General features: G+C 38.4%; 1 protein-coding gene across 3 annotated transcripts in view; it reads right to left on the bottom strand.

The window, feature by feature from the left end:
- Window positions 1-523: 523 nt before the first annotated feature.
- Window positions 524-26,057, bottom strand: part of oprl1 (opiate receptor-like 1) — a 39,911-nt gene continuing 14,377 nt past the window's right edge. For 2 of the 3 annotated variants that reach the window (XM_067371007.1, XM_067371008.1), the window contains exons 2-3: window positions 5,091-5,443; window positions 524-1,047 (exon numbers count right to left, since the gene is read on the bottom strand). In XM_067371007.1, the coding sequence (XP_067227108.1) occupies window positions 524-1,047; window positions 5,091-5,443 (877 nt within the window). Of the gene's footprint in view, window positions 1,048-5,084; window positions 5,444-26,057 lie in introns of all 3 variants that reach the window. The other variant, XM_067371006.1, reaches the window with a different exon arrangement.

Below are 26,057 nucleotides of genomic sequence, written 5' to 3'. Positions count from 1 at the left end.
ATAACTATATAGTTATGTAATATATAGTACAGTCCATTTAATATACTGTTTATACACTATATATACTCTATAGTGTATATAGTACAGTCCAACACTTGGCAATACCACAAAAATGACTGATACACTTAATCCATAGGTTCAGAAGTATGTTTAAGGCCATGAAATCCTACAGTCTTAAATTTCAAGAGAAACATTGATTGTTGTAAAGAGAGACATAAAAAGCATCTGTACAAGGCTGCAACACTGACCGACAAAGTGTAATAATTATTGAATAAGAACAGAACTGTAGACAATAAGATCCAAATCCAATTAAGACACTGTAAAGTGAGCCCCTTTGTCCCTAAAAGGACGTGTCGTTTAACTTGACTCCGCCCTCACTCCTAGCCCAACCCTTTCCCCCGCCCACCTGGCGGAGGTGACTGTGGTGCTAGAGTGTTGTAATCTGAGTCAGCTCAGAGTTTGAGTTTCCTGTCCCTGGATTGGGTTGCGGCTCAGGGCTGACCAGGGGCAGCTCCACGCCTAGTCATGCGGGGTTACTATTGCCATCCGCAGTCTTGCAGTTGTAGGCCACCTCACGCGCGATGTTGCGCATGCGGCTCGACTGCTGCGCATCAAGGCCAAATGGTGAGGGGTGGCAGAACTCGCGGAAGCAGCGCTTGAAGTTTTCGTCGAGGAATGCGTAGAGGACGGGGTTAAGGCTGCTGTTGACATAACCCAGGGCAATGCAGAAGTGCATAAACACCACCGTCTGGACGCTGCCCAAGTTGAAACCCAGTGACTGCGCCAGGGCCATGATCTGGATGGGCGTCCAACATACAACGAAAGCTGCGACTACCACCAACACCATACGCGTGATGCGCCGAAGGTTGCGATCTTTCTCCTTGGATCCCGATAGGATGCGGACGCTGCGGAGGCGCTTCACCATGAGGCTGTAGCACACGCTGATGATCGCCACAGGAATCAGGAAGGAGAGAAGGAAAACACACGTCCCGAACACCGGGTCCCAGTAACTGCGTGGATCCGGGAGAACCAAGATGCACTCGATGCCTGAGGGGAAAGAAAAATTGTAGTCACATTTCATTTGAATTTGATTTGAGGTAGCAAACAGGATGCAGAATTGTTATTTGAGATTAAATGCAAGCAAGTAGAATTAAACTGGAATAAAAAAAAAGTCAAACAATTGTAATTTTTAACCAAAAAAAAAAAAAAAAAAGAATAAAGAAAAAAAGACAAAAATACAAAAAGTCGTGAAACTAACTAGATAGATAGATTTTCTGTGGCAAAGGAAAATATCCTTTCTGAAGAGTGTTCACTGGCCGAACAGATTAACTGATCGTAATATTGATTCAGCTACATGAAGTTAATTCAATTAACTGATCCAAATGTTTGTAATTAATTGTAACAAATTATGATTAATTATCCATATTTCCCTTTTTAAGCTAATTTACTACAGATAGACATTTTGACGAAATACCTAGCGCTAATTCACTGTTCTGATGGCCATTGACAATTAAAAAAAAAAAAAAAAAAAAAAAAACATATCACACAGTATTCAATTCAAGTAAATATCCTCCAAAGTGCCCCTCAACAATATTGAGATTTTCACAGTTTCAGCATGCCCTTTTCAGAAAATGTTTTTCAGAGTTAATCATTTACTCCCTGCCACTCCTCTTGACATTTTTGACAGCCCACATCTGAAAGCATTAAATCACCATTCCTGAGATGTGTGAATCTGGACTTCCTGCCTGCTACATCAGCACTTCCATGAAACATCTGTCAACTGCAAGTGCCAAGAGATTGTCTTTTCACCCATCTTAGCTAAAAGAAAGCTGGCATTAGTGTTCTAGATGTCTATCTATCTATCTATCTATCTATCTATCTATCTATCTATCTATCTATCTATCTATCTATCTATCTATCTATCTATCTATCTATCTATCTATCTATCTATCTATCTATCTATCTATCTATCTATCTATCTATCTATCTATCTATCTATCTATCTATCTATCTATCTATCTATCTATGTCATACCAGTCTAAAGCAACACCCTGACTTGCACATACTGTAAGAGGCAATCTCCAATTCAGTTGAGAGCACAGCACCTTCCATATATAAACCTTTTTTTTTTTTTTTTTCTCCAATACAATCAATCATTTTGCAAGATCATTTCTAAGGCACTTCAAAATTGCTTTGTATTCATATATAAAAAAAAAAAAAAATAGTCACTCAAATCACATCAGTAAAACAGCAGGATTTTGACAAGCACAGCTCTCCATGCATCTTCAAAGACTCATGGAAGCAGACTGGAAAAATATGCTTGCAACCAGTTGGTATTAGTTATATGTGCAAATAATAGAATTATATGTAAAACATGCAACAGTTTGCAGTGTTTCTGAATTTATATGGTACCACCAATGTAGAATATGCAATTATATTTCATCATTTGCAATGATGTGACCAAGGAACTCATTGTTCCAAGTCCGCTTGTTTCTTTGAAGGCTATTTTGAGACAGAACAGCTTTGCTAAGAAGTTAAACACAGACTTAACATCTACACTGCTGGACATTTGTTTACAGACATTCATCCACATCCCTTCACCTCTGAATCTCAGTCATCCTCCCTCCCTCTGCTTCTGTCTGTCTTTCCCTGCAGTGTCAAAGGCAGCAGAATGCAACTTGCATGAAGTGATGAATAAATAAATATGTTGCAGCCTGGCAGTAGCGGAGAGGAGAGAGTGTTACGAAAGAAAGCTGTCTGAACATTCTGCTGAGAGAAACACTGATCATCTGAACTGAATTGTGAAGGGAAAAAAAGAAAAGAAAAGAAAGAAACTAAAACATCAATACATATTACAGTAACAAAACTTTGAGGGAAATGTGATGATATAAAAAAATTATGCATGACCCTATTCTACATTGCCTGTGTTCCCTTCCTAGTTTGTCTTCATGGTTTTTGATTGAGTTATGCACATGTTTCTGATTATGTTAATTATCTCTTTGTATTTAAATCCTCTGTTCATTCAGTTTCTTTGTCTGGTATCATCAATGTTACTGTGGTTGTTATGTTATTCCCCTGCGATCTCCTGAGTGTTTCTTTTGGACTTAAAGACTGTTTTTGTTTCTTCACGCTTCCTTCATACACTTTATTGCAGCCACACTTGACAATAAGATATTTATTTCAAAAACATCTTACAAATCTTACAGATTACCATTCAAAATTTTGAAGTCAGTAGTTTTAGTAGTTTTAATGTACATATTCTGGATATAAAACAAGTCTTATAATAAAAAAAATAATAATAATAACATCTAATTGGCACAAATGCATGCATAGGTCCATGTATAGCATCATGTTTAGACCTCATCTGGTTTAGTGGTGATTACTTCACTGAGAGGGAGCTAAAGATCAGAACAGGTTATTTTACACAACACAATACATCTAAATGGGCTGATCCATTATTCTTCAGGATCTGTTAGGTTCATGAATTATGGATAAAAGTGAAGAGGGTGTTGAGGAGTTGTTGCTGAGGGCACAGCAGAGATCCAGGACCTGGCCCAAGTGTCACACAATTACAAACACACCTTTACTGATGAACATATTTGTTAACAGGTCACAAATCAAAATGTAATTTATTTTATTTTATATACAACCTGTCACCTTTAAAGGTGAGCTCTGCCTGGTGTTAAATTAGTTTCCAGCTAATACAATTAACCTAGCAAGGTACTTTAAGGTTTTTTTTTTTTAACTAAAAAGAGACCTCAATTAGAAATGTTATGATTATCAGGAGCTCAAAGCCACAGGGAGGAAAAGCCCTTCTGGGTCACCTGTGGTTCTGCTTTCAGAACAGTGCACAGAGCAATTACAGTAACTTCAATGGAACCTAACAGCAAAATGATTAACACTGAAATGCTTTGATGTGCTTTTTAAAGCCCATTAATAGTGCATGTATTATTGACAAACAAAACAAACCCTACACACATATAAAGTCATATTACGATTCCCCTGTAGGTCTAAGATGTTATAATTTGTTATTCGGTGTACTAGTACATCCTGCTCCCAACTGAACGTTAAATAAATGTTTAATATTCACTTACTGGCCTGTAAGCTACATTGATCATTCCCACATTTTCTGCAGTTGAGGGGATCTTTTACATTAAAGTCAACAGGAAACCGTTTTTCCAACCTATTTTACTTCCATCATTTGACATATTTCTGAGATTCAAATTTGATATTCAATATTCAAAATTATATTTTGAGGAGGCTTTTTATTATTATTATTTGGAAACAATGTTATATTTAACTAAAAATAAAACAATATGTAAAATAAATAAATATTTCAAAATATTTTTTAAAAAAATAAATATTTAATTTTAGGTAGTTGAGAAGTCAACATTTCTTTTTTTTTCTATTTTTTTTTTTGTTAAACTTTAAGAACTAAAAAACTAAAACTAAAATAAACTATAGACATTAAAAAGGCAAAAACACAACAAAACAAAACTAAATTTAAAATAAAAAGATAAAATGTCAATATAAAAACTCTAAATTAAATATAATAGTTTCTCAATACTACTACAACAACACTGTATTCATTAATATCTGTTAGCGTTAATAAAATAATAATAATAATAATAAAAAAAATCTATTTGTTCATTGCTTGTTCATGTTAGTTCCTAACTGTAGATTTTGAAAATTAATTAGTAAATGTTGAAATTACCATTGACTAAGATTAATAAATGCAGTAGAAGTTCATTCATTCATTATTAGCTCATGTTATTACTTCAATGTCTGTTGGGAACCATCTAAATAAAGTGTTAGGAGATACTAAACAGACAGTTTAATATTCTAATGAGAGTCATCTGACATGTAGTTGAAAAGTGACTTATAGTTAGTGGAATTTCTAAGGTGAACTATCAAAATGAACTGTTAATATGGTTAAACTAATGAAACCTTATTGTTCATCAAATTAAGTAAGTAAACAAAAAAGTTAAATAGGGTCTCTCTCACACACACACACACACACACACACACACACACACACACACACACACACACACACACACACACACACACACACACACCCAGACACTCACCGTTGTCATCTTCCACATCTCCAAGTACCATAGCCGGGACCCCTATGGCTGAAGCCAAGACCCACACGCAGATATTGACCACTTTGGCCTTGTGGGGTGTCCGCATGTCCAGGGCTTTCACCGGGTGGCACACGGCCACGTATCGATCCATGCTCATCACGGTCAAGGTGAACACACTAGTAAACATATTATAGTAGTCAATGGAGACGACCGCTTTGCACAGGGCATTGCCAAAGGGCCAGAAACCAAGGAATACATCCGTGCCCTGGAAAGGAAGCGTAGCCAGAACCAGCGCATCAGCCAGTGCCAGGTTAAAGATATAGATGTTGGTAGCTGTCTTCATCTTGGTATATCTGGGAAAGTCACAGAGAAAGTGAAAAAAAAAAAAAAAAAGTGAATGAAAATATAAATCAGGATGAACAGCTTTTTATCCTGACTAAATGCAGTCTGTATTTGCTCCCCTGGGCCCTCCACAACAATGGCATTAAAATGACATTTCACATCAAATCCTCTATTTAAATTTTTGTCGGCAATGTCTTGTTTTATTTGAAAGCTACAACCTGTGATTCCCACTGTGGAAATGCATCAAGATTCACAAACAATTACATATATTGGAATCCGAATCAGAAAGAGCATTACTGCCAAGTCTGCTTGCTCACACAATGAATTTTTCTTGGTAAATATGAGCAAAGCACTGCCATGACAATACATTAAAAGCAGTAATTATTTGGTTGTCAGCTGTTTTATGATGTTCGAGAAAGGTTGATAATATTCGCTGTGCTGTACCAATGATCACATCATTCAAAACAGCTTCGCATCCTCTCAGGATCTAACAAACGTTTTGACATTGTTGAAATTAAAATTGACAAGCATTATGATTCATACCAACTTGAATGCATATCATGTAATATAATAATAATAATAAATAAATAAACAAAGCATTTATTCATTGAACATATGAGTAGTATTGCACATACTATGTAACTAAATATTTGATAAGTACATTTATTTTAATGCATGCCTTGTATTGCAAATACAATTGACTCGACATCATTGCAATCATAATAATTAAAAATGAACTTTTTCTAAAAATTAAGAATTACTTACTTATTTTAAGATGAAATTGCAGAAATAATGTTTTGCAATATGAAGTGATCCTCAAAATCAATGCCAGGTCTAATCTAACATGTTGTTTATCTGACATTTAACAATAATAACAGGTAAAGTCTTATTCAGACTGGATCAGCAGCTGGGAATTTGTGTCTGATGCCTCTGCTGTCTCTCTGTCTAGATTTGTGTTTATTTGTTTATTTAGAGTTCTCTTTCATGTCATTTTAAAGAGTTTGAATACATTTAACATAATGAGGTCCTGCTTCTGACATTGAAATGCTCCATCAATTTCAGTCCTTTCTAAACCAGTTCTGTTGCCATTACACTTCCAAAAACCTCTTTTTGACCAATACCACAAACCTTGTTCTCACCCAATTACAACTGTAAATGACAAAAATGACTCTACATATACGCATGAAGAATGAATGACATTGCATTAGCATAATTATATACACAAAAAAGTGAGAAAATAGAAGAAAAATACACAAAATAAGGCAGAGATTTTAATAAATGTAGTACCTGCAAAATGAACTGCTTCCTTAAAGTGGTCATGACATGAGAAATCAAGTTTGCCTTGATCTTTGTACCATTAAAACATCCTGCAAGTTTCAGAGCTTAAAACATCCTCCTCATAAACAATCAAGCTCCAAAAATGGCTCATTTCGATATTGTGGGATTTGTGACATTATACAGGTTAATAAATACTGCTGCTTTCACATGCTATCGGAAATTCCTGAAGTCGTGATTATGAGCTTGTCACATTCAAATGCTTTGTTGTCTGAAAGAACAGGAATCAAGGAGGATACCAGTTTTATTTTTATTTTTTTTCAGCTGACATTAGCCTACAACAGATACAAGCATCACATCATGTCTAAATCAAGAAGAACCAATTATAATCACTGATGCTGTCTACACAGGATACAGTATACAGAGGCACATTCACTTTGAGGAATCCATGCACTTGAGTATGCCTACATGAGGATAAATGGAAGAATAAATAGAAGAGTAAGGAAATGTTCACTTTGATGTGTCCTGTTTAAATATTTCTTTAGAGACTTCAGAAGGTTCTCAGTGTCAGGAACAAGTGGATGTCACGGCACGTTGTTGATGAAAAACAGTGAGGACTCAATTGCAGGAAATATAAGGGTTTATTTATAAATAAAAAAAAAAATAAACTGAACACAAACCAAAACACCCCAAAGGGGAAAAAAAAAAAACATAACTAAACATAACTTAACTCAGACTTGGCTTGAAACTGACATGAGGGAACATCAAACACACAAATGTAACACAGCATGCAAGACAACGATCCAGCAAAGGACAGAAAACACAAGGAGAATATATAGGGAACAAACAAGGTAGGTAATCAGGGAGGACAGGTCGGGCAAATTAAATAATAATCAGGTAACAAGATGGGTGGAGTCAAGACAATTGACAGGAGAGCACATGGCACAGGGAAACACATGACAAGCCATGTGCTCACACAAACATAACAAACACAAATATGACATGAAAACATTTGGCAAGAAACAAACACAAAGACAAGACAATACAGGAGTGTCAGAGCTCCGTCACAAAACCAAGAAATTACACTAGACAGAAGTGACAGAACCCTGACACTAACCCTCCTCAATCAGGGAGGGGCGGGTGGGTGAATCCAAAGGGGTTCGGGCAGACCAGAAGTCATGGCTGAGAGCCAGGGTGGGACCAGAGGGACAGACCAGGTAGGGTTTGGGGAATCTGGAATCCTGGCTGGGAACTGGGCATTGGTGGAGAGATGGACCAGAAGGGCTCCAGCCAGTCAAAAACCCCATCAGAATACCAGGGCGAGACAGGAGGGATATACCAGGCAGGCTCAGGCAGGCTCTGACAGGTCTAGAGTCTTGACTAAGGGCCAGGGCAGTGCCGGAGGGATGGACCAAATGGGCTATGGCCAGTCAGAAACCCTGTCAAAAGACCAGGGTGGGATGGGAGGGACATGCCATGCAGGCTCCAGAGGATCTAAAGTCTTGACTGAGGGCCAAGGCAATGCAAGCAGCATGGACAAAACCAGCATGAAGCAGGCAAGGCAGTCAGCAAGGGTGATTACGGCAGAACATGGCGTAGGGACAGAAAAAACAAAACAAGGCTCTGGGAAGGAGCCGGTAGACCAGGAATCTTGAGCAGCGGCAGCAGGGCCAACATCTTGAGCGGTGCAGGCAGGGCCAACTGCATAGGTGAAGCCAGCAGGGCAAACAGCTTGGGTGGTGCAGGCAAGGCCAACAGCTTGGGCGGTGCAGGCAGAGCAAAACCTTTGGGCGGAAACGGCAGGGCAAACAGCTTGGGTGGTGCAGGCAGGGCCAACAGCTTGGGTGGTGCAGTCAGGCCAACAGTTTGGACAGAGCTGGCTTGGGAACGGCCTCCATGATGGCAGCTGGTTGCTCAGGGACGACCTCCAAGTTAGCAGCGAGCTGCTCTGGGACGACCTCTGGGTCGGTGGCATGGAGCTTACTGCCTCAGGGGGGTGCTGCAGTGTCTTCAGCCACCATTGGGTGCACTGCAGACTCTTCGGCCACCACTGGAGTTGCTTCAGTGTCCTTGTTGAGCCCCAGACCCTCTGCAGCACCACTGAACTCCGTAACAAACTCCTTCAGGTCAGCTCCCTGCTGACGGAGAGAGCTTGAATAGGAGCATGCGATCAAAGAGGGGGCAGGAGAGAGTAGAGGCTGGAGAGTGCCAGAAACCCTCTTCCCACTGAGTCCTCATCATGGCTGGATCGTTCTGTCATGGTACGTTGTTGATGAAAAACAATGAGGACTCAACTGCAGGAAATATAAGGATTTATTTAGAAATAAAAAATAAACTGGACACAAACCAAAATACCCCAAAGGGGAAAAAACATAACTCAGACTTGGATTGAAGCTGACATGAGGGAACATCAAATACACAAATGTAACACAGCATGCAAGATAACAATCCAGCACAGGACATAAAACACAAGAAGAATAAGTAGGGAGCAAACAAGGTAGGTAATCAGGGAGGACAGGTCGGGCAAATGAAATAATAATCAGGTAACAAGATGGGTAAAGTCAAGACAATTGACAGGAGAGCACATGGCACAGGGAAACACATGACAAGCCATGTGCTCTCACCAACATAACAAACACAAGCATGACATGAAAGCATTTGGCAAGAAACAAACACAAAGACAAGACAATATGGGAGTGTCAGAGCTCTGTCACAAAACCAAGAAATTACGCTAGACAGAAGTGACAGAACCCTGACAGTGGATGGAAAGTTCGCAAAGAAATGTGTTGGGTTACTTGACTGTAACCCTGTTCCCTTAAAAAGCGGGAACGAGATGCTGCGTTTCATCAACGCTAATGAGAATGTTCTTTGTTCGACCGGTTGTGAAGCATGTGTGGGAAATACGCCAAGAATGTGGCTTAAATAACATCTGACGATGACGTCATCGGAATCTGTGCTTGTGAGAGGCTATAAATAAACGTGAAACAGACACACATTCAAGTTATAACTTTGTCTGAAGATACATCTAGGTACGTCCACAGTGAGGCAATAAAGCATAGCATCTTGTTCCTGCTTTTTCGGGAAACAGGGTTACTGTCAAGTAACCCGAGATGTTTTTTGTGAACTTTCTATTATTCAGTGCCTCATTTTCAAAACAATCTGCAGTCAAATTCTCTGTATAAACATTTCAGAAGCACCCTCAGTGATTTGATTCCAGAACTTGGCCTGATGTGGATGCCCTGAAGTCGCAAAAGAGCCATAGCTGCATCTATGCATTTTGTGTTCGTGCAGGGTGACAAGTCTAGGCCGAATTGAAGAACCCGATATTGGTAAGCTCTGCCCCCAAAAGTGAACCTCAGGAACTTCATGTGTTGTGGCAGAATATCTATATGAAAGTATGTGTCCTTGAGTGTGATTGTCACAAACCAATTCTCAGATTGAATTTGAGATACAATCGTTTTGATTGTTAACATTTTGAACTTATATATTCTGAGGTTCAAACCACAAAGATCCATTATTCAACGCAACCCCCCATCTTTTTTGGGAATCAAAAAATACCAGCTGTAATAGCCTGACTCTTTGTCTGAGAGGCGAACATGTTCTATGACCCCTTTGTCCAGAAGAGCTTGCAGTTCCGTTGCCAACAAATGCAGTAGCTCCAATTTCATGGTAGTGGAAACCACACCGTTGAAAAGCGGAGGACAATATGCAAATTGGATCTTGTAGCCCTTTTCTACAGACCTTACCACCCAAGGAGAGATGTTTGGCAGTAGGTTCCACAGTGCCAGATTGTCTGAAAGGTGCACAAGTTTTGACACTTCATTTTGATCGGGGGATGTTAGATGTTCGCTGTTCTGAAGTGGATCCATGGCAAAGGCAGTGGAGATTGAACAGCGGTACACTGAGTGTGCCTGGAAGGAACTTCTGAACATTGTTGAAACTTTTCACATCCCATCCCAAGTTGACACACTCCTTCTATCCTGGGCGCACAAGCCTCAGGACTTCTTCTTGGCGGAGATGATAGATCTTAGATCCGTCCACCTCTTAGGCTGCGTGTGGTGAGCTGGTCCCCAATTTTTATGAGGGGGCACACGACTTGCCACACTCTGCTTCTGGGCCTCTCTCCACTGAACACAGCAGGGGAGAAACTTATCAAAAGCTTCCACATGCCCCTTTGCCTCCCAGAACCTGTAGACCACTGTATTGATGGATTAGCTAAACAGTCCAGAAGGCAACATTGGGGCATTAAGAAGGAATACCTTGTCCCTGTCCTTGATGCCTGTGAGGTTGAGCCACAGGTGCGACCGTAGCTGACATAGAACGGCCGACATCACAAGCCATTTTCTTAATCACCCAGAGAGACAGATCTGTGGCCCAGCGAAGTTCTGGAAATGACTCCTCGTCAATACCCCAGCTCGTGCTCAGATCTTTTAGCAGATCAGCCTGGTATGCCTGCAGTATAGTGTGCAGGGCAGCACCAGCCTGACCCACTGCCTGAAAAACCTATCCCATCCGCGTGGATGTTATTCTACACGGCTTGGTGGGGAGCACTGGCTTTATGGAGTGATGATGCACTTCCAGGGGAAATATAAAACTTTATTTACATTATAAGTGAACCTTGGAATGGTCCAAATATGCATTTTTACTACATTTTTGGTGATTAGGTTTTATTCACAGTCAGTAGACTGAGGAAACTGGGCACTCTCAAATTTGACTTTAGTGAATTTGAATTTAGTGCACTTAAATAGCATGATAAAAACTAGTATTTAAACATTTAAAATATTTGCAGCCATTTACAAACTGACTATCAGTTGTGCAAATAAATAAAATAAAGTATAATAATAATAAAAGAAAATCTCTCTTCTGTAATACAGCACCATTATAAGATGACATGATGTTTTTTGACTCGTCTGCTGTCCTTTCTTGGGTCATTATGCAACAGCAAGAGCCAGACTGAGTGAGTGTGGTGAAGACGTGAAGACAGACAGTAGCACATCCTCCTCCAGTCCTGAGTCACACAGGTATAGAGCCATTATAATCATACAACACTACAAACATCACCATGGAGGGAACTTACCATCAAATATGTTACTGTTAGATTATTTGTTGAACTTCTCAGGAAGTGGAAAATGAGATTTGAATTGCATTCTCACTCAAGAGTTTTCGTATTTCCAGCTGTATGATAGTACAATACAAACATTGACAGACACTGTTGTGAAATGACACTAGTGATAATAATTTCACTGAACTTCATAACCTTAATTATGAATCTCTATGTGTGAGTCAGTGTGAGTAAAAGCCACACCAGCAATATTTGCATGGTGCTTATGAGCCCCTGTGGGTTTATGGTGACAAGTTGAACCAGCAAATGAAAACAACACCCTGTTTTCACTGTTAAATTGTATTTAATAAGTAGTGAACAGACTTCATCATTAGAATTAACAGTAATTCTCTTATAACCGACTCAAAATTACAAAGTATGTGTTGAATATTTTAATCACAACATTGCAATGATCATATTATAGTTCAGTATATAAATGAAATCTCAATATACAGTTCAATATTTCACTGTAAAAGTATGAGCACATACATTTTTTTGTAAATATGATTTCAAACATTGAGATTGTTTTCACACAATGAACACATAATATTTCATACTGTGGCAAGCAGAGGAGCTCCTCCATGGGAATTGAGACCGGCGTGTGCCGTGCAGGTGACGCTAATTAACAGTCGTTCCATTCCCATGGCTCTCGGCCCCGATCTGCTTGCCACACATACTTTTTCTGATCCCCCCCCAAAAAAGTTAAACCAGTTTGGACAACCTCATTTTCCAATATTGTCTTGATGGTTTTTTTGTTTGTTTGTTTTGTTTTTTGTTTTTAAATAGGTTTCAAAAATATTTATATAGCCTAGCATTAAATTCTCTTGTATTGATTTGTTAAGATGTATTTACTTAGTGCAACCTCCTGCTTCTTTTATTTTGGTAACACTTTGGTATGGGGAACACATATTCATATTAACTATGACTTTTGCCTCAATAAACTCTTAATTTACTGCTTATTAATAGTCAGTAAAGTAGTTGCTGTAGCATTCAAGTTTAGGTGTGGGGTAGGATTTAGGGATTTAGAATGTTCATACAAAATAAGGCAATATGTGTGAAGTACTAAAAAACAGCTATTAAGCAACTAGTTTAAAGTGAGAATTGTTCCCCATACTAAAGTGTTACCTTTATTTCAATGTGTCTGTACTGGATGTGCAGTGAGTTCTTGTCCAGAACAGAACCATACCAAAGTCCCTTTAAGATAAGTAATTTCACTTGACGGCCATCTTTGAAATGCCTCTCGGGCATGCAAGTGCAGCTCTTATCTCTTTGAATGGGGAAACATCAAATTCTCCAAAGCTGTTTGCCAAGCTTTCAATTAAATTTCATATTTGAAATCACCAATGAAATCTGACAAAAACTATCTCATAAATTTTGTTTCTAAATGCTGAAATCATGACAAAAAAAACCTGTATTTTTCAGGCTGGATCAAGCTAATGCGCATGCACACTCCTAAAGTGTGCGTCTTTTGTGTCTGACTGTTTTTTATAGGAACCGGAGCTTCTAACGGTCACTGCAGTGATGCAATGACTTTATCAAATGGTGATTGGCTCTAATTTAGAAGGCGGGACTTATTTCGCCCATTCAAAACAATACGAGTGACGCATATAGTCTATAGTCTTTGACCATACCGCCAATCCAAACTGTATGCTAACTGTCAATCATCTTTGACGATAATTCCTGACAGAAATCCAGCGTAGCGTTAGTTCTGGCAGATCACGTCAGTATTTGTAGTAGTATATCAATCAGTATTATCAGTAGCTTATCGCATTGCTTATGAGTTAATTACCCTCCTCCATCCCCAGCTCCTCCTCTTGTCCAGTTATTAGCAGTAGCAAGTCCATACTTGCTCTGCAGCAGCAATTATCAACAGCAGCAGCATATAACTTTCATAACGAATGGGAAATAAAGTTGTGATCACGTTGTGTCCCATGTGTTTGTCACTCCAGCAGAGCTGATCTAGTTTGCTTTTTCCACAGGGTTACCAAGACAAACTAAAACTAGAGAGAGACTAAACATTTCACAGCAGGCATGGTTGTAGCAAGAAAATCTAAAGTTGGATGAGTAAAAGAAAATCTCACTGGACAGGGAGAGTTTGCTTTGAAATGTGAAGACTGAAGGCTGAGAGATTCCGTCTCTGTTAGTCTGGGATGGAAAGAGGAAAGGACTCATGAGAATTGTGGTTGATCTTGCACTGACAGCATTTCAACTCCTTGAAAACCAGACTGGGATCAGACAGCACTGAAACTACACCCTGGGCCTGAGAGCAGCAGAGAGGAGTGCAGAAGGAAGAGATCAATGAAGTGGAGGGATGGAGAGAGAGAGTAATCAAGGTTGAGACATCAGGGAGGGAGAAGAGCATTCAGATCTACAGAGATGATGGGGCTGCGGTGGGCTTTTGGGGAAACCAGTGGGAATACATTCATGCACATCAGCTCCTCTCTCTCCCTCTATAATCATGTCTCATTTACACAATCTTGGCTGGAATGTCTACAGACAGTTTTGGGCTTGGGCCAAGTCTCAGTCCATTAACTGATGCTAAAACAAGAAGGATATGGGAAGCACGAGGGAGACAGAAAGAAAGAGAGAGAGTTCTGAAATGCTTTTCCAATCTAAATTAGTACTGAAGTATATGATTTTTTGTTGTTGTTTGTTTTTTGTTTGTTTGTTTGTTTGTTTATTTTAGTATACTTAAAACATACTTTTTAGACAGCTTCAAAATGCATTCTTGAACTGAAAATGCCATTCCAAAAGATAGGCAGCAGGATTAAACTGCCTTCTATTATACTTTTTTTGTGGATAATTCTAAGAGCAAAATCTCAGAATGCATAGCAATAAATTAAATCAAAATAAATCATCCAAGATGACAGATGAAGCAAGGGAAGTATCTATTATAAATACAAGTAAGTGAACAAACAAATAAATCAAACAGTTGAATATATTAAAAAGTAGTAAACTATATTTTCTTTTATTCAATATTAAGGTATTAAAGGTGCAATATGTGTGCAGTAAAATATCCAAAAACCACGAGGCCAGTGTTATATATTTTGTTCACTTGAGTACTGACAATATACAAAATGTTTGCAACTATTTGTAAATCATGAGAAAATTGCAATTTTACCCAAGGCTCTGGGACGGTCATACCCGCGTTACCCTCAGTTTTTAATAGTCAAGGGAACAACTGTTCTGTTATATTTAAAGACAGAAAAAACTAATTATTGTTATATAGCTCAACACGTTTAGTCTTATTATTTAAATCAAATTTTCTTGATTTTTTTGCGAGTACAATGCTTTACCATGCCTCAGAGAAAAACACTATTTTGTCAAGTAACTAACATAGCATAATCAGATGCAGCTTTATTTTTAGTAACAGTAATACAGCATGTTCTTGTCACAGTCACATGGACTTTCAGTTTGTTTGTTTGCATTGTCACGCGTTCCTTTGTTCTGTTTCCCGCCACATACAGTCACCATGGACACTCATTGGACCACGCCCCCTTGTTAACCTGTTTAGCTTGTTTGTGTTAGTGTATTTAAGTTCCTGTCTGTGTTCAGTTGTTTGTCTCGTTTGTATTTGGATATGTTTGGTGTATGCTCTACTCTGGATTCTGTGTTTCTCCATGTGGATTATCTAGTAAAGACTTATTATACGTTACTCTTCCTCATCGTGTGTTTGATATACCAGCATCCGTAACAGAAGACCCGACCAATACAGTTGCGGCGTTATTTTGTCGTCAGTGGGTTTTTTTTGGGTTTTTTTCCGTGTTTCACTTTTTTGTATTCCTATCACTATGTACTCACCTGCATTTCTGTTGCTCTGCCTTGAGCAGAAGGACCACTCCCTCGAGGCACATTTGAAGGATTTTTTGCTCCTAGCACCATCTACACATTACCCGGACAGCAGCCTTTGCAACTTCTTGTATGCCGGCCTCAACACCCCCACCAAAGCGCTGCTGTCCGGGGAGGGGCCTCGAGGGAGCTTCATGGAATACGTCGAGTGGGTGCTGGTGTCCTGTGATTCGCCGCTCACAGTTAACATCATCGACGACAACACCAGCCCCACAAGCTACCCAGTGCCCAGCCAACAACATCCCGACTGCGAGGATCAACAGCCCGAGCCCACTGCAGGCAACGAGAGCCACTCCGCCGCGACGTACACGCCAGCGCACACAAGAGCGACCGAGCTGAACATCGCCATGGAGCCTGAGCAACGTGTGCCTGACCAGGTGTGTGAGTCGGCTGCCTCAACCATCGCTGAGGGAGTCTTAGTGGAGTTCAACGGGATGGAAGCAAGCCCCACCCAACCCCCCCACCACTGAGGGTGAGTGTTCGGCCACCACACTGGAGAGATTTTTTTTTTTATGTTGAAGAGGTTGTCTTGTTTTCCCCTCTGTTATCTCCTGAATCTGTTTATGTTCCCGTCTCCCCGCTGGTCCCGTCCAGCCCTGAACTGTCCGTCTCCCCGCTGGTCCCGTCCAGCCCTGTATTCCCTCCCAACCTCCCAACCTCCCTCATCCACTACCTCTCCAGCACACCTTGGACTCGGTTTTTTGTTTTGGACCTTCCTCTGCTCCACAGTTTTTGCCCCAGTCCCCAGCTATTCCTGTCGTCCCTTTATTGATGCCTCCCATCAGTCCCTCTGCGCCTCCTCTCAGTGGTGAGGCTACAACTCGGGCCCTCTGGGAGTCATCTCAACACTGCTGTGAGAAGCCTTTGGCTCTGCCCTCTGCCTCTGCACGCTCCAGTCCTCCTCGATCCGGCGTCCCAACTCCTGCGCCTACGCTCCGTCCTCCCTCGATGCCGGCAGAGATCGTCGGACTTTCAGCCTCGCAGGACTCCCTCAGTACGTCGGCTCCACCTGGGTCGGGCATCGCTACACCTATGCCACGGACTTACGGGCCGGTCGTTACACTCCGGCCCTCCACCCCTTCGTCTTCGGCCAGCTCATCCCTCCCGCAGGCTCCACCTCCGCCCTCGGTCGCTCCTGCTCGCCTTCAGCCCTCCGGATCTCTACCATCATCTCGGGGGATCGTCACTACAGCTACGTCGCGGCCGCCTAGATCTTCGGGGTCCCTCCACTACATCGGCTCTCTGGCTTTGCGGTGGGCTTCATCATCAGTGTCGCCATCACCTCCGGTCGTCCCCATGGCGGCTCCAATGATCTTCGCTCCCTCCTCCCTCCGGCGCCGCCGCCATGGGACGCAGTCTTCGCTGTGGCCTGGGTCAGCTCCTGACATCTGCCTCTGCTCAAGGCTCCATGCTGGATCACTCCACCACCATCTCCACCATGGACTTTTGCTTTTCACCTCCTCCCGGTCGGCCGTCCACCTCCAGAACCCCCTCCAGTTCTCCCCTTTGATGTTACTTTACGGTGCGAGGACGCGCCTTTCCGGGAGGGGGCGTAATGTCACAATCACATGGACTTTCAGTTTGTTTGTTTGCATTGAAACGCGTCCCTTTGTTCTGTTTCCCGCCACATTCAGTCACCATGGACACTCATTGGACCACGCCCCCTTGTTAACCTGTTTAGCTTGTTTGTGTTAGTGTATTTATATACCAGCATCCGTAACAGTTCTCCATCATACAATACGTTTTAAAATTAATTGCATGCCATTTATCAACACAATCATCCAGCATTTAATCTGATATTGTAAAATGGATCTATCTTACTGCAGTGTGTAACAGTGTCTCACAGCAGCCGCCGAGTGAACGCACAGAGTAACGTTATAACATCATTTTCAACACTGTCAAATGTATCTAATATGATAAACAGAGCTGCGTTTCCTCATACTCATGACCGGAAAAGCGGAAGCGGCGCCAGCGACTGTGTCATAATAAAAGTCCCGCTGCTCGTGAGGCGTGTGTTGATCAATCGCTCCAGCTCCTCGTTCAGCTCCACAACACTCGCTCCTGCTCTGCTTCACACTACAGTAATGTTAATAATCACAACCATGAACATGATTTCTTCCCGAGTCCTATCCTTATTATTTTGCACCGTCCGTTGAGTTGGAGACCACATGTCCCAAGATTCAGCTCTCAAATTTGCCTTCATCAAGCAACACCTTTGTTTTGAATAGGCATCTAGCGACCTCTAGCAGACAGAAATCTTACATATTACACCTTTAATATTATATTTAACTTTTATATTAATATAAATATATATAAATATATATAAATATATATATATATATATATAAATATATTATATAAAAATACATTATACACTACATTATAAATACTTTTTATACAGCAAGAATTTATCAAATGATCAAAATTGACAGTGAAAATATTTACAGTCTTACAAAAGATACCTATTGCAAATAGATGCTGTTCTTTTGAATCATGTGACACTGAAAACTGGAGTTAATGGCTACTGGCCATTACAGAAATAAATTACACTTGAAAACATATTTATATAGAAAACATTTATTTAAAATGGTAATAATATTTCACTTTTTACTGTATTATCAATTAAATGCAGCCATGGTTTAAAATAAAATACAGACCCCAAACTTTTGAACAGTATTGTACATCAGAGTATTCTTCACCATTTGATCATCATCACAACTAAGATTCCTCACTATAAATATTGCTTATCTGACTGTGAGAGATATAACTGGTAATGCTGATATTGTTCTCATAGTGTGAGTTCAGTTCTAATTTTGGTTCATGGGTTCATGAACCTCTCTCCATAGATTATGTATCCATGCAGGAAAAAGGAATGAATAATCACTTGATCTCTGGTATAAATATTATATGACCTGCCATGTTAGATGATGTATTTATGTTAATTATGTTTTTTTTTTTTGTTTTTTTTTGTCTTGCAGCCACTGAATTTACAGGGAGAGGGTTGAGGTTGCTGGAATTTAATTTAATGTTCTGCAGAGTAATATCTCAAATCTTAATAAAGCAGCAGAGCTAGTGCCAGTGAGAGTATTTGAGCATCATTTGTGAAGCAGAAGAGTGTTTCTGTAAAGACTCTCAGTCTGACACCTGATCTGCCACCGGCTTTAGTGAAGACCTCCTGAGCTACAAGTGCTAAATGTGAAGAGATGAAATAGTGTTTGAGAAACTAAGCATCTCTGTATAATTGAGTGTGGAAAGTAATACAAATGTATTTCTCGTTTAAAAACTGGATTAAATTAAATTAAAATGGGGTTTAGTCCATATTTTAAAACATTGAGGTAATCAATGGGTTTTCAACACTGACCATTTCATGTGACACTGAAGACTGGAATAATGACTGTTGAAAATTCAGCTTTGCCAACACAAGAATAAATTACATTTTCTAAAAAATCTTTTCCATCTTTTTTTTATGTGCAGGCAAGTAATAGTAAGCAAAAATGGTTGTGGTATACAATAAACAAATGTCTACTGGACTTTTAAAAGCCCATACTGTATATATGAATGTTTATATTTGCCTACAAAGTGCATTTTGTTGATGTTGGAATACACTACAGTAGCATGGTCATACAGTGGATAATCTCAAAGCAAACACACACGGATTGAAAAGATGGTATGTGTTTGTGTTACCTCAACAAATATTTTCTCTAATAAATCTGTGCAAACTGCTCTTTCTGAACACCAAATAACTAATTTTGTAATAAAAGTAAGTAAAGTCCAAAAGCCATATGGTGACTGAATCGTGTGTCATTAATCATAGTGGCCGTCAATGTGTCTGTGATGTGTAAACATGACATAAATGTCACTGTGTGATCTGAATGATGAAGTTACTGGTGTGTATAACCTTCCATTTGGGAGCGATAACACATTTTACAGTTGTTCCTTCTTAGAGGCAAAAGACAGCTTGATTCATGAATGATGGATGACTTGTTTGAATTGTCAACATCCAAGTATACATATTTAATAAAAAAATATTTCTAGACAAAACTCTTTTACACAATATCTGATTGAAATATTAAACATTGTACCAAAGAGATTTTTTTTTTTAATTTAGTGTTTGCATTGCATCGAATGCCACTCATTCCACATGAAATCCAGCAAAGAGAAACAAATTTGATCATGCTGATGTACTTCAGTGTAATTATATTTGTTCACCATGTAGAATAACAATGAATATTTTATTCAACTGAAAATTATCAACCGATTGAAAAAAGAAAGTAATTGGTTCTTTCAGATGCTGTGCGGATGGTTTTATGAGGTAAATTTACAAGGACGGCTATAGAAAATGATTTAATATGCCTTTGCTAATATGTATTACTACATTCAAACAGAAATATAGTGGCTCAGTAGCGTGAGTCCGTCTTTGAAAGAGATGCGTCAGAGAAGAACACACTATGAAAACATACAATTAAATGTGAGGTCATGTTTTGAGGGACAGGAATTGTTTAACTTTATCCTTGGCATGTAATAAAAAGACAGCCTGATTGACCAAAGTTTAGTATTCACTGAGTAACAAATATTTCAGTGTTTTTACTGTATTTTCGATTAAATGCAGCCTTGGTGAACATACTGCTCTTTCAAAAACAGTTTCAAAAACAGGAACATTGGTTTCTTTGCATTTTATTCAAAATTATATTATTGTGTAATTATATAATTATATTATTATATATTTATTCAATATTTTGTATGCATGTTGTGAAGTTGTGCTGGGAGTGTAAAACTAATGTATGCATTCCACATTTCAATTGTATCATTTGTCATGATGCAATGAAACTGTCATGATCACCTGCTGGAGTGCCCTTGACAGCCACCAGAGGGCACTCAACCCCAGACATTCTCACTATCATGGACTTCATATCCCATCATCCTTTGCTCTGGACTAATCACTGTTCATTGCACACAGCTGTTTTCACTCATCTTGTTAGTTTCTGCCTATTTATACCTGGTTTGTTTCTGTCAGTTTAATCAAGGTTTTGTTTCTTGCTATGTTGCACGTCTTTTTGTTTTCATGGTTTATGGACTGGTTGTGTTTTTGACCCTTTGCCAGGCTGTAACAACAATTCTGGATTTTCCTATTAAACTGCACTTGGATCTTAACTAAAGTCTCAGAGCTTCCGTGACAGAAACATACCAAACCGTGCGGACCATTTTTGGCCAAGTGGTCACACCAATCTTTCACCAATCTTATTCCCAGTCTATAATTAAATAAATCACTATATAGCAGGTATTACTTATATTATTAAATGTTATTTTATGGGGTTTAGTGAAAATGGCCAGATGGAAGGAGCTGTCCTCTGCAACCAAAGAGGGTATTGTTGAAAGGGCTAAATCTGATCAGTCAGTTTTGGGTATTGCTCATGTGCTAGATGTGAATGGTCACAATGTCCACAGAACTATTTCAAATCACAGTGAGATCACTACCATGTGAATGTAAAGGAAGATTTGTGAGCATTTTGACAAGAGGATGAAAATCAACTGAATGTGGGACCATCTCAAAACAGCTTCAAAACATCTAAAAAATCTGAAGGATACTGATCCAAATAATTTGTAGTTCATTTAGAAGGATAGAGTAACACTTGTGTCATTACCATCCAAACCTTACAAAAAAAAAATAAAATAAATAAATAAACAAAATCATACAATGACTTTAGTCTTTACTAGAGAGTTATCATGTTTTTCCACATTAGAATACTGATATAAATTAGTAATTCCTTCTGAAGGATTTTGTCATACTTGATTCATTACTAGTGCGTTACCATGATTTTACTTTAGAATTATACTTTATGCATTATTCACATTAATTATGAACCTTAGTAGTTCTCTGGGAGATATATATAAAATAGTATTTACTGATTAGCTAATAACAATCTACCACATTCGACTATGCACCATTGCTTACTAATTCATTATTAAGAGTGTCTTGTTAGGTAATAGTAGTTACTGGAGTGTTAATATTGCCTTACTCATTTGTTCCTGTGTAGTTGTTCATTAATGACAGAGCAGTATTCTAAAGTGTTATATTTTATCTACTGCAAAAACACCTTGTATTAGCCAAAGAACATAAGGCTGGGAATTTGGAAGATTAGAGCCGTGTTCTGCGGTTCCACAAGTCAAAATTTAACAACCTAGCATTGGATGGTGTCAGGTATGTTCGTAGGAGACAACTGGAGTGATTTAATATCAAATGCATGTGTGGCACCATTAAGCATGGCAGGGGAAACATAATGAGATTGGGGGCGCATGTCTGCAGCAGGTGTTGGAAGCACGTACAAAGTTGCACTTTGAAAATGGACCAATACTTGGGAATCCTGCTGAACACAATGTAGCCAAGAATGGTGGATCTGTTTGGATATCAAATGTGTATTTTTCAACATGACAAACAATCCTAAACACACTGCACATGCAACAAAGTTGTGTGCAATGAAAGTGTTCATGCTCAGCATTTTGAAGACTTTAAGTGGCCTCCTCAGTCCCTGACCTTAAAGCCATTGAAAACCTTTGGGAAATTATAAACCCGAATTGTGATAAGGCTTCCAGTGAAGCTCAACTTTGGGAAGAACTTAAGGAGGGCTGGAAAGAAGTTAAGCATGTCTCATGATCAATCAAAAACAAGGGAGAACCAACAAAATAATGATGCTTTATTTAATGCGAGCTGTATATGCCTTTTTTGCATAATACAATAAAACTCATATTTAATATGCTGGTGTTTGCCTTTCTTGCCAAATAATTTTGTCAATTTAAAGGTGCAGTATATTGACAGCTAGTGGTTGAAATGGGTACTGCACCCCAAATTCAAACCCAACAGGAATAAGCGCAACTGACAAATGGAAGGACGCAATTGACAAGCTGATTTTTCTGCATTTAATATGCCTCTGGTCATAGAGCTTTTAAAATCTGCAATCTAGTTTGTTTCCTGGCTTATGTGCCTGCAATACACTTGTGTTTTCCTAAAACTGGCAATGTCGAAATACAATTGGGTAAAACTGGGAGATCAGACGGGATCACAAAAACCAAAACAAAGACAGACATTCCGACATGCACATTTCAAAGTATGACTGGCTGTAGCATTGTTTTTCATAGAAATAAGTATGTGAACTTAGCATGTTTCCTGAATCTCTGTAAACATATTATGGCATTTTTGTGCTTTAGTACAGTCAAAATAAATAAATAAATGAATAAATAGATGGAGCACCTTTAATGTCTTAACCAATGTTAGACTATTTTCCCCAATACAACATACTTCTCATATTTTGATTGTGTAATAGAACCTGAAATGTCATTAAAAGAAAATATTGCACAAAGTAAATATATTTTGTAAATGTCCTACCGTAAATAAGTTAAAAATGTATTTTTGTAAGTGGATATGCATTGCTAAGGACTTCATTTGGACAAATTTAAAGTTGATTTTCTCAATATTTTTATTTTTTGCACCCTCAGATTTCAGATTTTCAAATTGTTGTATCTTGAACAAATATTGTCCTGCCCTAACAAACCTTACATTAATGAAAAGATTATTTATTCAGCTTTTAGATGACGTATATATCTCTGTGTCAAAAAATTGACCCTTATGACTGGTTTTGTGGCCCATGGTCACATATATGTGTGTGTGTGTGTGTGTGTGTGTGTGGCAAATATTGCATAAATATATATATAATTTACTTGGGTAATGGTGCAGTAACTCTGAGCCTAAATCAGGCAATGTGAGGGACCACATTAATCATCTCCATACAGACTAAATGAACTGGGGAGAGAGTTGGAATTCACAAAAAGACTGGCAGCTCAGATAATGTTTCGCCAAAACTAAGCAAAACAAATTGCTTGACTGGTATCATTAGTGGAATGCAATCATAACTATGGACGACACTAATACTGAATTCATTCTCCTTAAATTTTGGTTAGCTCCAGTGTGAAGAAAAAAAAATGTATAGTCAATATAAACATCAACTTTAAAATCAAGCAAATGTGCCAAATGTGCTCTGGCACTGGGCTGAACAAATGTGCGAGCAGTAAACAGCTAGTGCTCACTTCACAATGTCTGCTTTCAACAAATCAGTTAGGGCAAATGTTGTCACATCAATGGCCTAATTATTAAACTTTAATAACAAGATAGATAGTGACTGACGTTTCTGTAACTAAGCTGATCCTAGTTTAGTAGAATTGTATATTTCTAATCAAAAGCCTGGTGGCTTCAGAAATTTGCTGTGCCATCTAGCACATTTTGTGTCATGCTGGGTGAAGCCAGCTTGTGTAAGGCTTCTGCTTTGATTGAGTATATAATCAAAAACAAAGTTTCTCTTGTCCCAGTCTCTGCCAGAGGTTCAGATAATACCCAGCAGGCCCTGAGAGGATTACTATGCATAGAAAAGGACAAGAGAATGGAGAGAACAAACAACTTAATTAAAACTGTGTGGGCAAAAATCAAACAAGCATAAAAATAAACTCTTCAGCTTTCAAATATCAATCAGTATTGTTGAGAATGCAGCACAAAACCTTTTTTTTTTTTTTAGTAGTAGTAGTAGTAGTAAAAGGACAAAAATTTAAAACTCCAAAAACCACAAATGTTTTGTGAAAGTAACGTTAAAGGTGCTGTATGTTTTTGTTTTGTTGTTGTTGTTGTTATTGCTGCTTTTTTTTTTGACTGTACTAAAGCATAAAAGTACCATAATATGTTTGCAGATATTTAGGAAATAAGTTCACAAACTTCTCAGAATAACAAATCTACAGCCAGTTATTCTACTTTGAAATGTGTATTTTGTGTCAGAATGTCTGCCTTTGCTTTGATCTCTGTGATCCCGCCCACTGGCAGTTTACCCAATAATAAGTTGGTGAAAAACAAGTATTTTAGAAAATGAACTGCATCAGCGATCACAGATTCTACCCAACCTAAAAAGATTTGCCATCCATCTAAAAACCTCTATGACCAGAGGCATATTAAAAAAAAATAATAAATTAAATAAATAAATAAAAATCTGGCAACCCGCATGAGCGTGGAGTCTGAGGAGGAGGGAGAAACAACTATCTCCAATATTTTGAATATGGGCTGCAGTACCCATTTAAACCACTAGCTGTCAATATTACATACTGCACCTTTAACCTAATTAATTTAAACTAAATTAATTGGTTGTAAATTTAAACAAAATATAGCAATCACAAAATACAATTTGATTATGCAGATGTTAAAGTTAAAATTCTTTAAAATTAATTGTATACCATTTTATCTTGGTATAATTAAATCACCTGCTATAATAATACATGATGACAATAAGAGCTAAATGAAAAAAAAATCATTCCACTTCAACCAGTCAACCAGTTTATGAGATTCTTTACATCCGAGGTAAAATAGAAATGATGAACACTTTCTTATTATTTATAATGATTTATAACTTCTTATGCATTATTAGAGGCATAAATACTACTGGATATTTCAGATAGACTATTATCTATTATACAATTATTCAAGCATTACAGATAAGAAGTTTTACACATAAACTATCATTCAAAGATTTAAGGTCTTAACATTCAAAGGGTAAGGTTGGTTTAAGGAAACCATGATACATTTATTCAGGATTATTTGATGAGAAGAAAGTAAAATATATATATATATATATAAATTAATTTTCAGAATTTATTTGACACAGAAATCTTTTGTAACATTTTAAATGGTCAATATAATGCATGCTTTCTGAATAAAATTATTAATTTCTTTACAAAACTTACACACAAAACAGGGTAGTAAACTGTATTAAGACATTTTCCAAATTGTTTTTAATAAGGCTGAAAAAATAGAAAACCTCCCATAAAATAAATGTGAAAACTAACAGTTTATACAAAATTTTGTGCAATTTTTTTGAAGGTAAAGCGCCTACTTTTAGTGATAATTTGCAATGATGAAGTGAGAGTCACTCCTGTAAATACATACATATTAACTGAGATTTCATAACAATTACCCAGAGACTGTACACAAGCCATCAACCTGTGGCATCTTTATTACAGGCACAACACATCCAGTGACTTCAAAAACAAACAGCCTGGAAAGGGAAGTGAATCGAATTAGCCCCTGCCTGTACATAATTAATGATTTACATATCTAAACAGAACAAGTGCATGATTGCACAATTTTACATGTCTCTAATTTGGCAAGAAGCTGCTGGGAATCACAACTTTCTCTCTGCCAAGCACATTAAAGTGTTTGTGTCTGACTGCTTCTGCATTTTTGCCAAATGCTCTGCATTAACTCACACACCTGTATGTGAGTGCTTACGCACACTGAGTCCTGTCTGTCAGCTTGCTGAAAGCTGAAACAAAGTACTACAACAGAGTATAAATACACTGTGTTTTGCATTCAA

Source organism: Chanodichthys erythropterus, chromosome 20 (assembly GCF_024489055.1).
Source record: "Chanodichthys erythropterus isolate Z2021 chromosome 20, ASM2448905v1, whole genome shotgun sequence".
NCBI classification, from domain to species: domain Eukaryota; kingdom Metazoa; phylum Chordata; class Actinopteri; order Cypriniformes; family Xenocyprididae; genus Chanodichthys; species Chanodichthys erythropterus.
Note: the sequence above shows the minus strand (reverse complement) of the source record. Positions and strands in the feature narration are given on the sequence as shown.